The following is an 11,531-nucleotide window of genomic DNA, read 5'->3' as shown; positions in this document are numbered from 1 at the left end:
AAAAGTCTAGAGGTGAGTTTTGACAAGTTTCTTGAAGGACTCCAGTGACGGGGCATTGCGAAGCTCATATATGAGAGAGTTCTGGAGGGTGGGGGCCACCACACTGAAGGCCCAAAGGTTCTGATGTTGGTGCGAGGTACAGAAAACAGAGAAGGACCAATGCATCCGAGACTGTGTGTATGGTTTGCAGCAGGTCATAGAGATACTGAGGTGCCAGGGCATTGAGAGATTTGTAAGTAAGAAAAATCTTGTGAGTAATGTGTGACTTGACCAGGAGCCAGAGGAGATATTGGTATTAAAGTGTTACACCACAACTCAGACCATCTTCTGAGTTAGTTTCAGTGATTTTAAAATCCAAGTTCACTGCTTCTGATAAGTTTATATTGGCCCCTCTCTGATCTCCTAAAGTCTGCAATAACATGGACATCAATAATCTCTAGGTGATGTCTCCATTGTTATGGATCTATATTAGCATTTAATGGATCTGACTTTACATTGGGAACGGACAGAGATCAAGGGCTTATTGAATTTGATCAGTCATTAGCATTTGACGCTAGTTTTAAACATATCATTTGCAAAAAAAGTTTGAAAGTAAGTCAGTTCAAAGCCCAGATCTCAACAGCTGTAGATCTTGATGTTTACAGTGACATATTAGCGTTTGTTCACCTATGACTCCACAACATCCCAGTGAGCTCGTTACACAGCTGCTGGACAAATGTACCCTCTGAACAGCAGTAAACTACCACATTTGACTGTCTAACTCAGCTACGAGGCCAATGCAGTGCCAAACAGTCTGTCAAGTAAAATCACCTTTGCAAACATTTGTAAAAGAATGGGCTCAATGGATTCAAGCGTAGTGCAAGAAGTCAGTTTGCAATAATATCCCTTACTGCTGATCATTGATTATCAAGGTGTGAAGAAATTCAGCAAACTGGTAGTGCTCCTAAGACTCACACCAGCTCACTGGAAAGTTATCCATCATTTTCAGTCACGTGACCGACTCACTGCCCTGGCAGACAAAGCAGTGCTCCACCTTTAAGCATAAACAGTAGATAGTACTGCTGGAGTAAAGTAGGGATTTTTTCACCTCTCCTTTTCACCTCATGAAGAAAAACTACAAATTTTGGGAACTGTGATCCATATTCTGCCCATCAGCTTTATTTAAATCCCTGGTGATGTCTTTCCCAGAGCTGGAGTTTAGTGACATCTACAGGTATCTTCTAGAGATTTGCTGACTTTACCTGCTGCCAGGATGAAGCTTTCACAGTATGGACAGCTCCATGTATTTTTAATCTGGATGGGTAAATAATGCCACTATGTTGGAGGTGAAGAACAAGGAATTGTTCTTCATTTATTAGTAAAGTAAAGCACTACATAGCTATCTTAAACGGGCTACCACACGTAAATTTTAGTTTTGTTGACTTGGACATTTACAGTGTCATAACAGTAAAGCTGACAGAGTATCAATCCTACAGTTTAATGAGCCGTCGCTGACAGCCAGGGTTGCTGTGGAGAAGCAATGATTGGCGTGATGAGTGTATCTGATAGGACAGCAACTATCAGGCATTTTGGTCAAGTTTAAACTTGAAGACGTTCAAAGGATGGCTGCTGAGCAAAGGACCAGAGCACTGTTTTTGTCTGCCAGGTGGGCGTGTCCCAGTAGCTTTGACGTCACCTGGAAACTCTGGCTAAAGCGGGGTTGTTGAGGGACAGTGTTGTGCTGACTGGACAACCTAACTCCAAACTTCCTCTAGCATTAACAACAGCAGAAGCATTGTGTGCTGGGAGCTTTGTGTCAGGGCTTTTCATAGCTGGACAGTTCCTGTAGGTGTAATGTGTAGAATATCCAGTGCACAGTGAGAGTAAAGAATGGTAAGAGCAACTGAAAAACCTAAACAATGAGCTGAAACCTGTTAAAATGTTGTATTTAACACAGAGAATTGTTACCGTAACTGTTTCATAATAAATAAAAGTGCATTGGGATCCAAGTAGTCCTGCTAAGGTAGATGAAAGCTGTTTTCTATAATGTACACTTTGACTGCTGAGATTATTAGTGCGTAGGTAAGTCGTGTAGTAATTACTCATACTAGCACTGTCAAAAAATATGATTATATGTGTGTGTATATATATATACGCCATATATATGGTGTAAATTCACTATTTTTGTAGGGGACTTTCACTTCGACCTGGATGTTGACGCAGTTAAGCTCTGTCATGATAAAATATGACGACCCACAGGGATCTAAATGAAATGTTCTCTTCCAAAATGAGATGTCCAACATTTGAAAAATGAGTCACCTGTGCTAACAAAGTGATTGATGGGAGAAAATTATAACAAATTACATCTTTTTGTGAGGGATGACAGCAAGCAGGGAAGCCAACTTCTTCCTTAGAAATCAGAGGAGGAGAACACTTTTAATTTCAGAGAAAGAGTGATAAAATTCGAGCTTGCAGATGCCATATGAAGGCTAAATATATGCTGACTGTTCAGAGGATGTGATTGATAGAGACTGAGTGTGAGCATGGACCTCATGCCGACTTTGATCCCATTTGCTGTCAACTGGGTAGGAGGGATCAGCGTCATCTCGCCATCCTCGGCGGTGAATGTGCAGCATGTGGCAGGATCCACATACTACTCGCCTGCTGCTCTCCCTGTGTGTTAGTAAAGCATTTCACATTTTGGTTTTGGCTAATTTCAGTTTTATAACCTCTTCAATTGTCTTACAAAACTGTGGTGCAAATTCTCCCAAAGTGCTTCCTGAGTAATCATCTGAAGTGCCCTCATCAACCACACACACAGCTGCTGTCCTCCGTCTCGCACTCCTCGAGTTTTGTGTTTTCTTACTCTCACTTTGTCTCTTTAATGTTGCCCCCCCTCCATTCAATTCCCCCTTTTTAATAATGTATGAAGAGAAAATGCAAGCAGACCAAGAGGCATCATTTTTCAAGTGCAGTTCACTGTGTTCTGAAAAAATAAAGTGAAGTATGAATGTGTAAGTGTACCAAGTGCCTTGATTTATATTTGAATATAATCTATTTTAGTAAAGAAATCATGAAAGTGTATTATAGGACCACGCAGCAAGAAATGGGGAGGAAGAAAAATCTTTTTTTTCTGCCTCTTCTTTTCTCTTCCTTCTCTCATCCACCCACTGCAGTAACTGTCTTCCTCTTTTTCTCTTCCTCCAGGTCCGCCTTCTGTACTGCTCCCTGGAAGAGGCTGAGCTCATTTTCCGGGCAGCTTGGGCAGCGGGTCAGGCCGGGCCCAGCCATATGTGGTTTGCTGTGGGACCAGCCCTATCCGGGTTGGGTCTGGAGGGGCTTCCAAAGGCTTTGTTTGCCATCCGGCCACAGGGGTGGAGGGATGAGCCACGCAGGTACGAACCCAGGATTTAAAATATCAGGGGTTCACAGGCTGCGGGGGCTTCAAACAGGGCTTCTGCGGGTTCAATGAATCTGTGGATAAGGTTAAATGTGTTGCATTTGACTCTTAAGTGTTCTCATCCATGTCTGGCTCTGTAATACTAAAACACACAGCATACTTGCTGAAAGACAAATCTCTATGGGAATCATTGACATGCCCTTAAACAGCCCTCATCATTAATTCATAAAGTTCAAATCTTAGCCAGTTTTAATTACTACTAATGTTCTCCCGAGCCCCTCCTGTTTGTTGTCCATCTGCTATTGGCCATATAATCCATAAATATGTCATTTCCACTGCTATGTCGATGACACACAGCTCTACCTGGCATAGTTTGGCTTTGATTCATGTAAAACCAGGTCAGAACAGTACAAGATATTAGTTTGTGTCAACTCTTCAACTGTTATGTGAAGTGCTAACACAAAGCCTGATTAAAGTCTTCTTTCACCCTCCATGGTGAAAGAAAAATTGACAGGGCACTGAAGCCACATAAGGATGTGTCATATTTGTTGACAATGCTACTAGCTCAACCTAGTACCTGATTTGCATACTGAGATTTGATCAGATACTCCACTGAATCAAAGTAATTAGTATGCCTCTTATTACCAATGCCTCATGATTACATGACATTATCCAGACAACCCTTTTTAGAAACAGAATGAAAGTGAACACCAGATGCAGTGAGATCTGTCATATCCACTACACACCGGACACCAGACATCCATGCACTTTGTTTTGTGGGCTTGATCTGATTGGTCAGTCACAGTCTTTGAAGAAAGGAAAAAGAAAAATACATTTTATCATGTCTGGAAAATTAAAGATGGATAGTAATATTTTAAGGCTTTTACAGAGACCTGAATTTTACCTAACACGTCCCATTCTAAGAGCATTCATGTCTATACTCTGTGAAAAACCTTTATTTTTGGTGTAATATGATTTTCCAAGCAGCTCATATGTGAAAATCCCCAAATCAGTAAAACCTTGAGTAAAATGACAAAATTGCTCAAATGTTAAAGCACATCAATTAGTGCTGCTACTGTACTGCTGATCCTTGTTAAAATGTTACATTTCTTTAATTAGGAATCTGTAGCTAAAGCGTTTTACCTCATTTTGTGATCCTATATAAAGTATATGTTATGTTTCAGCAGACTGCTTCTAGTGCTGAAACTTTATGCATTATCAATTTTGTAGTTTCTTTTCTCTCTGCTGAATTGAGAATTCATTGAGTTTTTCTGTACGAAGCCTTGAAGATGGAGAAACCTTATGATTAAAAAATACATGAGAAGATAAATATTCTTCTCTTCATCCCTGAAAAGCACACTTTTTGCACATGAGTACACAGTTTAATTTTACAACCACCTGCATGTTCATGATTCACTCTCTGTAAGAATGACCTGATCTCTTCACTGGGATCATAACATTTACATCCAATCTAATCGAAATAAATTGACCGAGTGTATCCAGGTGAAAGATACAATTCTCTATTGATTTTTCTTTATTACCTTTAAACTCATGTCTGCCGCACCTCATAATGTGAAATGTGTGGTGGTTCTAACTCTTTATATAGTTCAATTATGCAAATATAAAATTTAGTTGCAACATAAATCCAAACAAGGTCAAAGAGATTTCCGTGGATACAAACATTTTACACAACATGACGACACAGCCTTCAATGTGATTCCATATATCACCTGGAGAATGTTCACTTCACTCGCCATCTTTCTACCTTCACTGTCTACCAGTCATCTTGGCTCCTGTGAAATCCAGGATCCTTTTCTACCTTTTCAGTCAGTTTTTTAATGTATCGTGTCACTGTCCTTGTAAAATGTACGCCCAGACTAGAAGGACAGTCCAAGTGAGCGGTTCACTTGTCACCACTTCCAGTGGCAGAGTTCATACTGAAACAGGTGCTGCATCCCAAGAACGAGGCTACATCTGTTATAAGGTGTACATGGAGTGGCTATTCTGACTGTCTAAATCCTATTAATCCATTCTCCAACATAAAGATTACAATGTAGAACGAATGTTTATAATTTCATTTCAACTAGTTACCACACATATTGCACTACAGTTACAGAGTCGAAAAGACAAGTGCATTAAGTTAAGGTTAACATGCACTTCACTCATATACACATGGCGAGGCTGCCATATCGGCCAGCACCAGTAGGGAGTAGATGAAGTGTCTTGCCCAAGGACACAACGACAGAGACTGTCCGAGCCGTGGCTCGAACCGGCAACCTTCCAATTACAAGGCGAACTCCCAACTCTTGAGCCACGATCAAGATTTGCATTAAATATTGAAAACAGCTCCATACTAAACGAAGCCCATCTTCCTTGATCTCTAGTGTGAGGTTTCTACCTGGATGGAGTGAGCAATCATCATGGTTTCCGCTCAGTGATTAGTAATTGAAGCCTGGAGCTGAGTGTTTACACTGTTGCCATGTTTCAATTATTGGATGCACTATATATGTCCTCTCCAGTTGTATATGGAATGAATCTGAAAAATAACCCTGTCACTATATCGGTCTTTATGCGTTTGATACTTTTGAGTGTTTTCCACACTTCTGCTGCTGCTTATGATGGATATTTCATAGAGCTTTTCTAAATACCAAAAGTATTATTTGATAATCCATTCAACAAAGAAATGTTATCATTGTACAACTCGCAAATCATTTACTTTGTAATTCATGGCCACAAAAAGTGCTGTCACTGTAGCTATGTAATGGTTGACATTGCTGCAAAATTTAGAAAATTTAAACCCAAAAAAGAGATGACAGAAATGCAAAAATGGAGGACGTAAAAATCCTAATGACTGGGATGTGAGCAGAAGACCAACTGCACTGTCATTCTGTATTAGTCACAAAGGAATTTATTATATCAGCGCTGACAAGCAACTTAGGAAAATTATAAAAGTACTAAGAGGCTGTGAAGTACAGAGAAAGAGCAGCCACTGGCCCTGTGAAGGGTTCACTTCAAAGGGTGAGCCACAAAAGGATTTGTGGCTATTGTACGGATACTGAAGTTGTAAATTCTGTGAACTGTCCTTGATAACATTCTTGACTTTACATTAGCTCATCACAGCAACCTGTTTCACAGAAACCAAGAGCCGGACACTTTAGAGGTCATCCATCTTTCCAATTCAGGGTCGCAGGGAGCTGAAGCCTATCATATAGCAATGGGCAAGAGGCAGTGACTAGACAGGTCACCAGTCCATTACAGGGCTAACACAGAGAGCCAGTCATCCAAGGCCACCAATCACTAGTTAACTTAACTTGACATTTTTTGAATTGTGAGAGAAAGCCAGACTACGAGGAGAGAATCCACCCAGTCAGTGGGACAACTCCACACAGAAAGGCCCCAGCTGCTGTGAGGTGATGGTGTTAACCACTGCAACCTCTGCTGCCCTCAAAGGAGATGTATTGTTTTAAAATAATGTGTATTCCACATGTCACAGAGAAATACATTATTGCAGTCGGCACATGGACAAAAACTGTTGCTGGTTCAAAGCATTAAAAAAATGTTAATTCTGAAATGCAGTATGTCTCATAGATGAGAAGATTGTTTATGATATTTAACAGACCAGTGGGTGATTATTAAAGCCTACATTCTTTACCCCCCATGAGTGTGTTAGCCCCGAAAGGTCTAAAGCCATGACTCTCTGTTAGAGACGCGTACAGCTGGAGACTGTTGAGTAGTCACTCCTCTTATACTTGTTTGAACTGTGCTTGAAATCTTCTGCCTCAGGTGCATGCATAATCAGTTCATGGTAATGTAAAGTCTATGTTGGCAAGTTTCTGTGGTCATATAAAAAATGAGCAGGCCGAGGCCCTAAGTCTTGCAAAACTCACATCACATGGTCATGGGAAGTTCAGGATGTGGAAAGTAAAATGAAGACCTGACCTAAAACATCGATAATAACTGCATATCAAAAATCTGACCCTGTCTTGAGGAAAAACAGGTTTTTAATGCAAATCATTTAAAAAAAATAGCATAATAATAGAAAGTTAACACTTGGACCACATTAAAATTTTTAAACATATTTAAATCGTTAAAGAAAGAGTGATGGCTACAAAACTGTCCTGCTCACCAGCTTTTATAAAGTGGTAATTTGCAGAATTATGGAAATGCTTTATGAAGCTGGCAGCATTCACATTTCGTGCTCGATTGGTAGAAGGCCTTGTCATCAAGACTAGAGCAAGATGTACTGTTTATTTTACATAATATGTTGATGCATGCTCAATCATCCAGGTAAGGAACTCCCAAAAAGTTGATTCTGTTCATTTGGATGTAACATTTTCAGTAGGAGAAACGTTTCATCACTCTTTAAGTGACTTGTTCAGTCTGAAGTAGTCTTCATCAACTTTTGGGGATTTTCCATAATAAATAACAGCATTCTGTGTGATAGGATGTAAGACGTGGCAGTTGTTGTTTTTTAATGCAAGTTACAAATCAGTGTTGACTTTACAGCCACATTAAAAGCTGTGCCTTTTGCTGCAGGAAAGCTTCCAGCAGATCAAAGTCTGATCTATTATTAAATTTTCCTTAGACAAAGAGCGAGTCTGCTAATATTTATTAAGTCAAACTGAGAATACTTGACACACAAATAAATTTAGAAACTGGATATTCAGTTTTTTTTATTGAAGTTGTGCTTGGATTGGCTTGTTATCAGCTGTTTTATTATGCCTTTCTGTCACTGGGACATTCATCAGCTGCTTGACTACAAACTGACTTACAATGTCCAGAGTGACATCCAAGCACATTTATAAAGTAGCCTTTATAACACTGCTTACCTCATTAAAGTTACGATCTCTATGATTCTACTGGAATTCAAGCTATGTAGGAGTAGAAAGATTTCCACTAGATGTAGGTTAGACACTTCAGACACCAAAAACAGAAATGCAGAGCTAAACAACGGCACTAAATGGCTACATTCCTTTGCCAAGGATGAAAATTCCCTTCATATGATGAGTGAACTGAGTGTGATAGTTGTGATAGTTTTTTGAGACCATCAAACAGGCTTATATATTTTTTTCTATTTCAGTGTATTTAAATAAGAAAAAAACCAGCACCTCTTGCTTGAACATGTGCAAAAGGATTCTAGAAGTTGAAATTTTAAAAAAAGAGTTCTTTATTATTTTGGAAGGTGTATATTTTCTCATGTCTACCTGATAAATATGTCATGGAATAATCTCTTTTGCCCTGGTAGCTTGATCTAATGTAATTCAATTAATCTGCAAAAGACTAAGAAACTAAATCTTTTCTGGTATGAGTAATATTTGTACACAATATAGGGTGGAGAAAGCAAATATGGTAAGTAAATAAAGTAAAAAAATTAATCAAATAAATCTACTTGGTTATATTAGTCCAGTGGGATTACAATGGGTCATCAGGGAGGCTAATCATCTAGAGACAACCTGAACTGAATATTAAATGGTCAAATCAGCACAACTGTTTCCCACAATACTGAAAAAACTGTACACATTCCAGCTTACCTAGTGGAGGAGTCATCTATTTTGTGAATTCACATTCATTATTTCAGGTTGTCATATGCATTTGAGTAGTTTTTCAAGCTTAAATCTCTGTCCTCTCTAGTATCTGTGCATTTCCTGGGACCCCATCAGGTAGAAAAAAAAAAAGACTTTTAAAACGAATCTAGTCTCTCGGTCTCATGTTGTTCTCTTTGTAATCCTACAGGCGTATTGCCAAAGGTGTTTCTGTCCTCACCCATGGGGCAATGGCTCTGCGGAGGGACCAGGGAGCCACCAGCCGAGCGCAGTACGCTGGCAACTGTCAGAGCGACGGCAACCAGACCCAACGAGTGCCAGACAGAATCAAGTAAGTGGCAGGAAGCGCGAGGGACAGAGGGTGACTTTGAAGTTTGCTGTATGTGAGAATCTAATGTGACTGGCATCAGAGTGAACAAGCAAACAGTGCAACGGCATGGAAAGGCAAATAGTTGCCAACAGTTTTAATCAAATGTCCTCATTCAAAGCAAACCCAGAGAGCTGAGTCATTCTGGCCTGAAAACAGCTGCTTTGTTTTTATAGCAACATTTTACAGATGGATAAACTCCACATAGAAAATCCATGTTTTCACTGCTGGTTTCATTCTGCATTTGTTAATGCTAAAGATTTACTGCGCAAATCAGCCACAACATTAAAAACACTGACAAGTGAAGTGAATAATATTGATCATCTTATTACAATGCAATATGCTGCTGGGAAATCTTTGGCCCTGGCCTTCATACTACTTTGACACATAAGATCTGTCTAATTGTCTGTTAGAGCTCAAGGACACTCATTCCAAAGACCACTCACTGACACTGGTGCCAGCAGCCTCCCCCAGCAGGACAATGTGCACTGTCACACTACCAGAGCCACTGAGAAATAGCTCAGGGAACAGCACGAAGAACCCAAGGCATTTAGACGGCGTCCAAACTACCCAGAACCCAGAACCGATCAGGACCCGCCAAAATAAGACCAATCCACAGAGGCCCCAGACTGCAGCCCACATGACCCACAGGACTTGCTGACACTGTCACAGTGCCAAAAATCACAAGACACCCCCATGGATCATTTACCCATGCCCCAAAGAGTCAAAGGCTGACCTATTAGGTCTTTTAGTTTAGTGACTGATTGGAGTGCATTGCAATCATGCTGTCAAGCAAACATTGTTTTTGCTTTGCATTGACCATTAAATTGCATAATGAAGGAACGTGCAAATAGTTGACTGATTTAGCAACTGTGCAACATCGTTCTCAGTCTTAGTCCATTAGTGCTCCTTTATTCTGTATGACTGAATTGATGCAGTTGTTTATTTAAAAACGGGCTGTTTGTTTCAAGACAAAACTTAAATATGTGAGAGCTTCACTAATGTAAGAAAACAATTGATAGATTTGTGGGGAGTATTTTGAGTTGTGCACTGCTGATGTTGAAACTACTGCTTGGTGCTTAAAACACCAGCTAATAATGATATTAAAATACTGAAAACCTTTTCAGATGCTTTTAAAGGTCTGTTTATATGCAGATTAAAACCTAATATATTTTCTCCAGTGTTTAGTGGAAAGTCTTGACTCAGACTCAAGTTCGTTAAGTTCAGTCAGATGACTTCCATTTGAAATGGTTCATTACAGCAGCAGAGTATAGTTAGTTTGGTAGTTATAGAGAGTTTGGTTTATCACACGCAGATATGTTACAAATAACATTTGAGTGTGATGGTGGACGCTGATTGATGTCAGGCAGCAGATGCAGGGCAGCAGTAATACTTACATGTCCGATGGAGGAGGAGGAATGTTTTCAGCTTACACAGACTGCCATATTGATGTCTGTTTGGTATATTTTGTGAGGAGAGTGAGGTGTAGTATTGTACCCTGTGTCACACAAATGGCTGCATTTCTAGTTTGACTGTGAATATACTGACATTAGGTGCAATGGATGAGTTGACAAACTGGTTATAACCAAATTTACCATTTGCATTTAGGACAGTTTGCCCTTCACAATCAGGGAGACTTTAAATATGTGAAGCAAAGAAATAAAAGAGCAGAAGTCCAACTTTTAACTACAAGCTTGTTTGACTGCTCCTGCTCTTTGGCACAGTTCCCAGAGGGAACTGTGTGGTGGAGTTGGGTTTTACTCTCAGCTGTGTCAGAGTTACAGAAACCGTCTGGTAACTACTGCTACTGTATGCTTGTTAATTGTGTGCAGCTGTATTGCATTCACAAATTAACTGCTATTAACTGTAACACTTAAAGACCTTCTCCATCTGTCTAGTGTTCTTTCAAGGGCACAGACCATCATTTTGACCCTTACCATCTTTTACAACGTGGAGTTCCAGATGGTTCCATCTTTGTAATGCCAAAAGAAAGTCATTTGTTCCGTCGACTATTGGTTTTTAAACAGATTTTGAACATTTCCCCTCAAGGTTTATATACTGTTGTACACTTGGATCTAGTATTGTTTGTGGATGGATGGTGTTGGTATGCTGTCTGCAAAGCCAAAGTCCCCAGAGTGCATTTAAATTGCATGCTAATCAAGACGAGTGAAATATATGCATGGAAAGCAGTTGGTGTAGTCATAAGTACAAAAACAATGTATTAATATTGTGTAAGTATTGA

The 11,531-nt window shown here is 39.8% G+C and overlaps 1 protein-coding gene across 1 annotated transcript in view; it reads left to right on the top strand.

The window, feature by feature from the left end:
* The window catches only part of grin2da (glutamate receptor, ionotropic, N-methyl D-aspartate 2D, a), a 246,033-nt gene that overhangs the window by 125,202 nt on the left and 109,300 nt on the right, over positions 1–11,531 (top strand). The window contains exons 5-6 of the mRNA XM_005745193.1: positions 3,187–3,374; positions 9,113–9,253. Of these exons, the coding sequence (XP_005745250.1) occupies positions 3,187–3,374; positions 9,113–9,253 (329 nt within the window). The remainder of the gene's footprint in view (positions 1–3,186; positions 3,375–9,112; positions 9,254–11,531) is intronic.

This window comes from Pundamilia nyererei, unplaced genomic scaffold (assembly GCF_000239375.1).
Source record: "Pundamilia nyererei isolate P.nyererei 1_Seehausen unplaced genomic scaffold, PunNye1.0 scaffold00155, whole genome shotgun sequence".
In the NCBI taxonomy this organism is placed as follows: domain Eukaryota; kingdom Metazoa; phylum Chordata; class Actinopteri; order Cichliformes; family Cichlidae; genus Pundamilia; species Pundamilia nyererei.
Note: the sequence above shows the minus strand (reverse complement) of the source record. Positions and strands in the feature narration are given on the sequence as shown.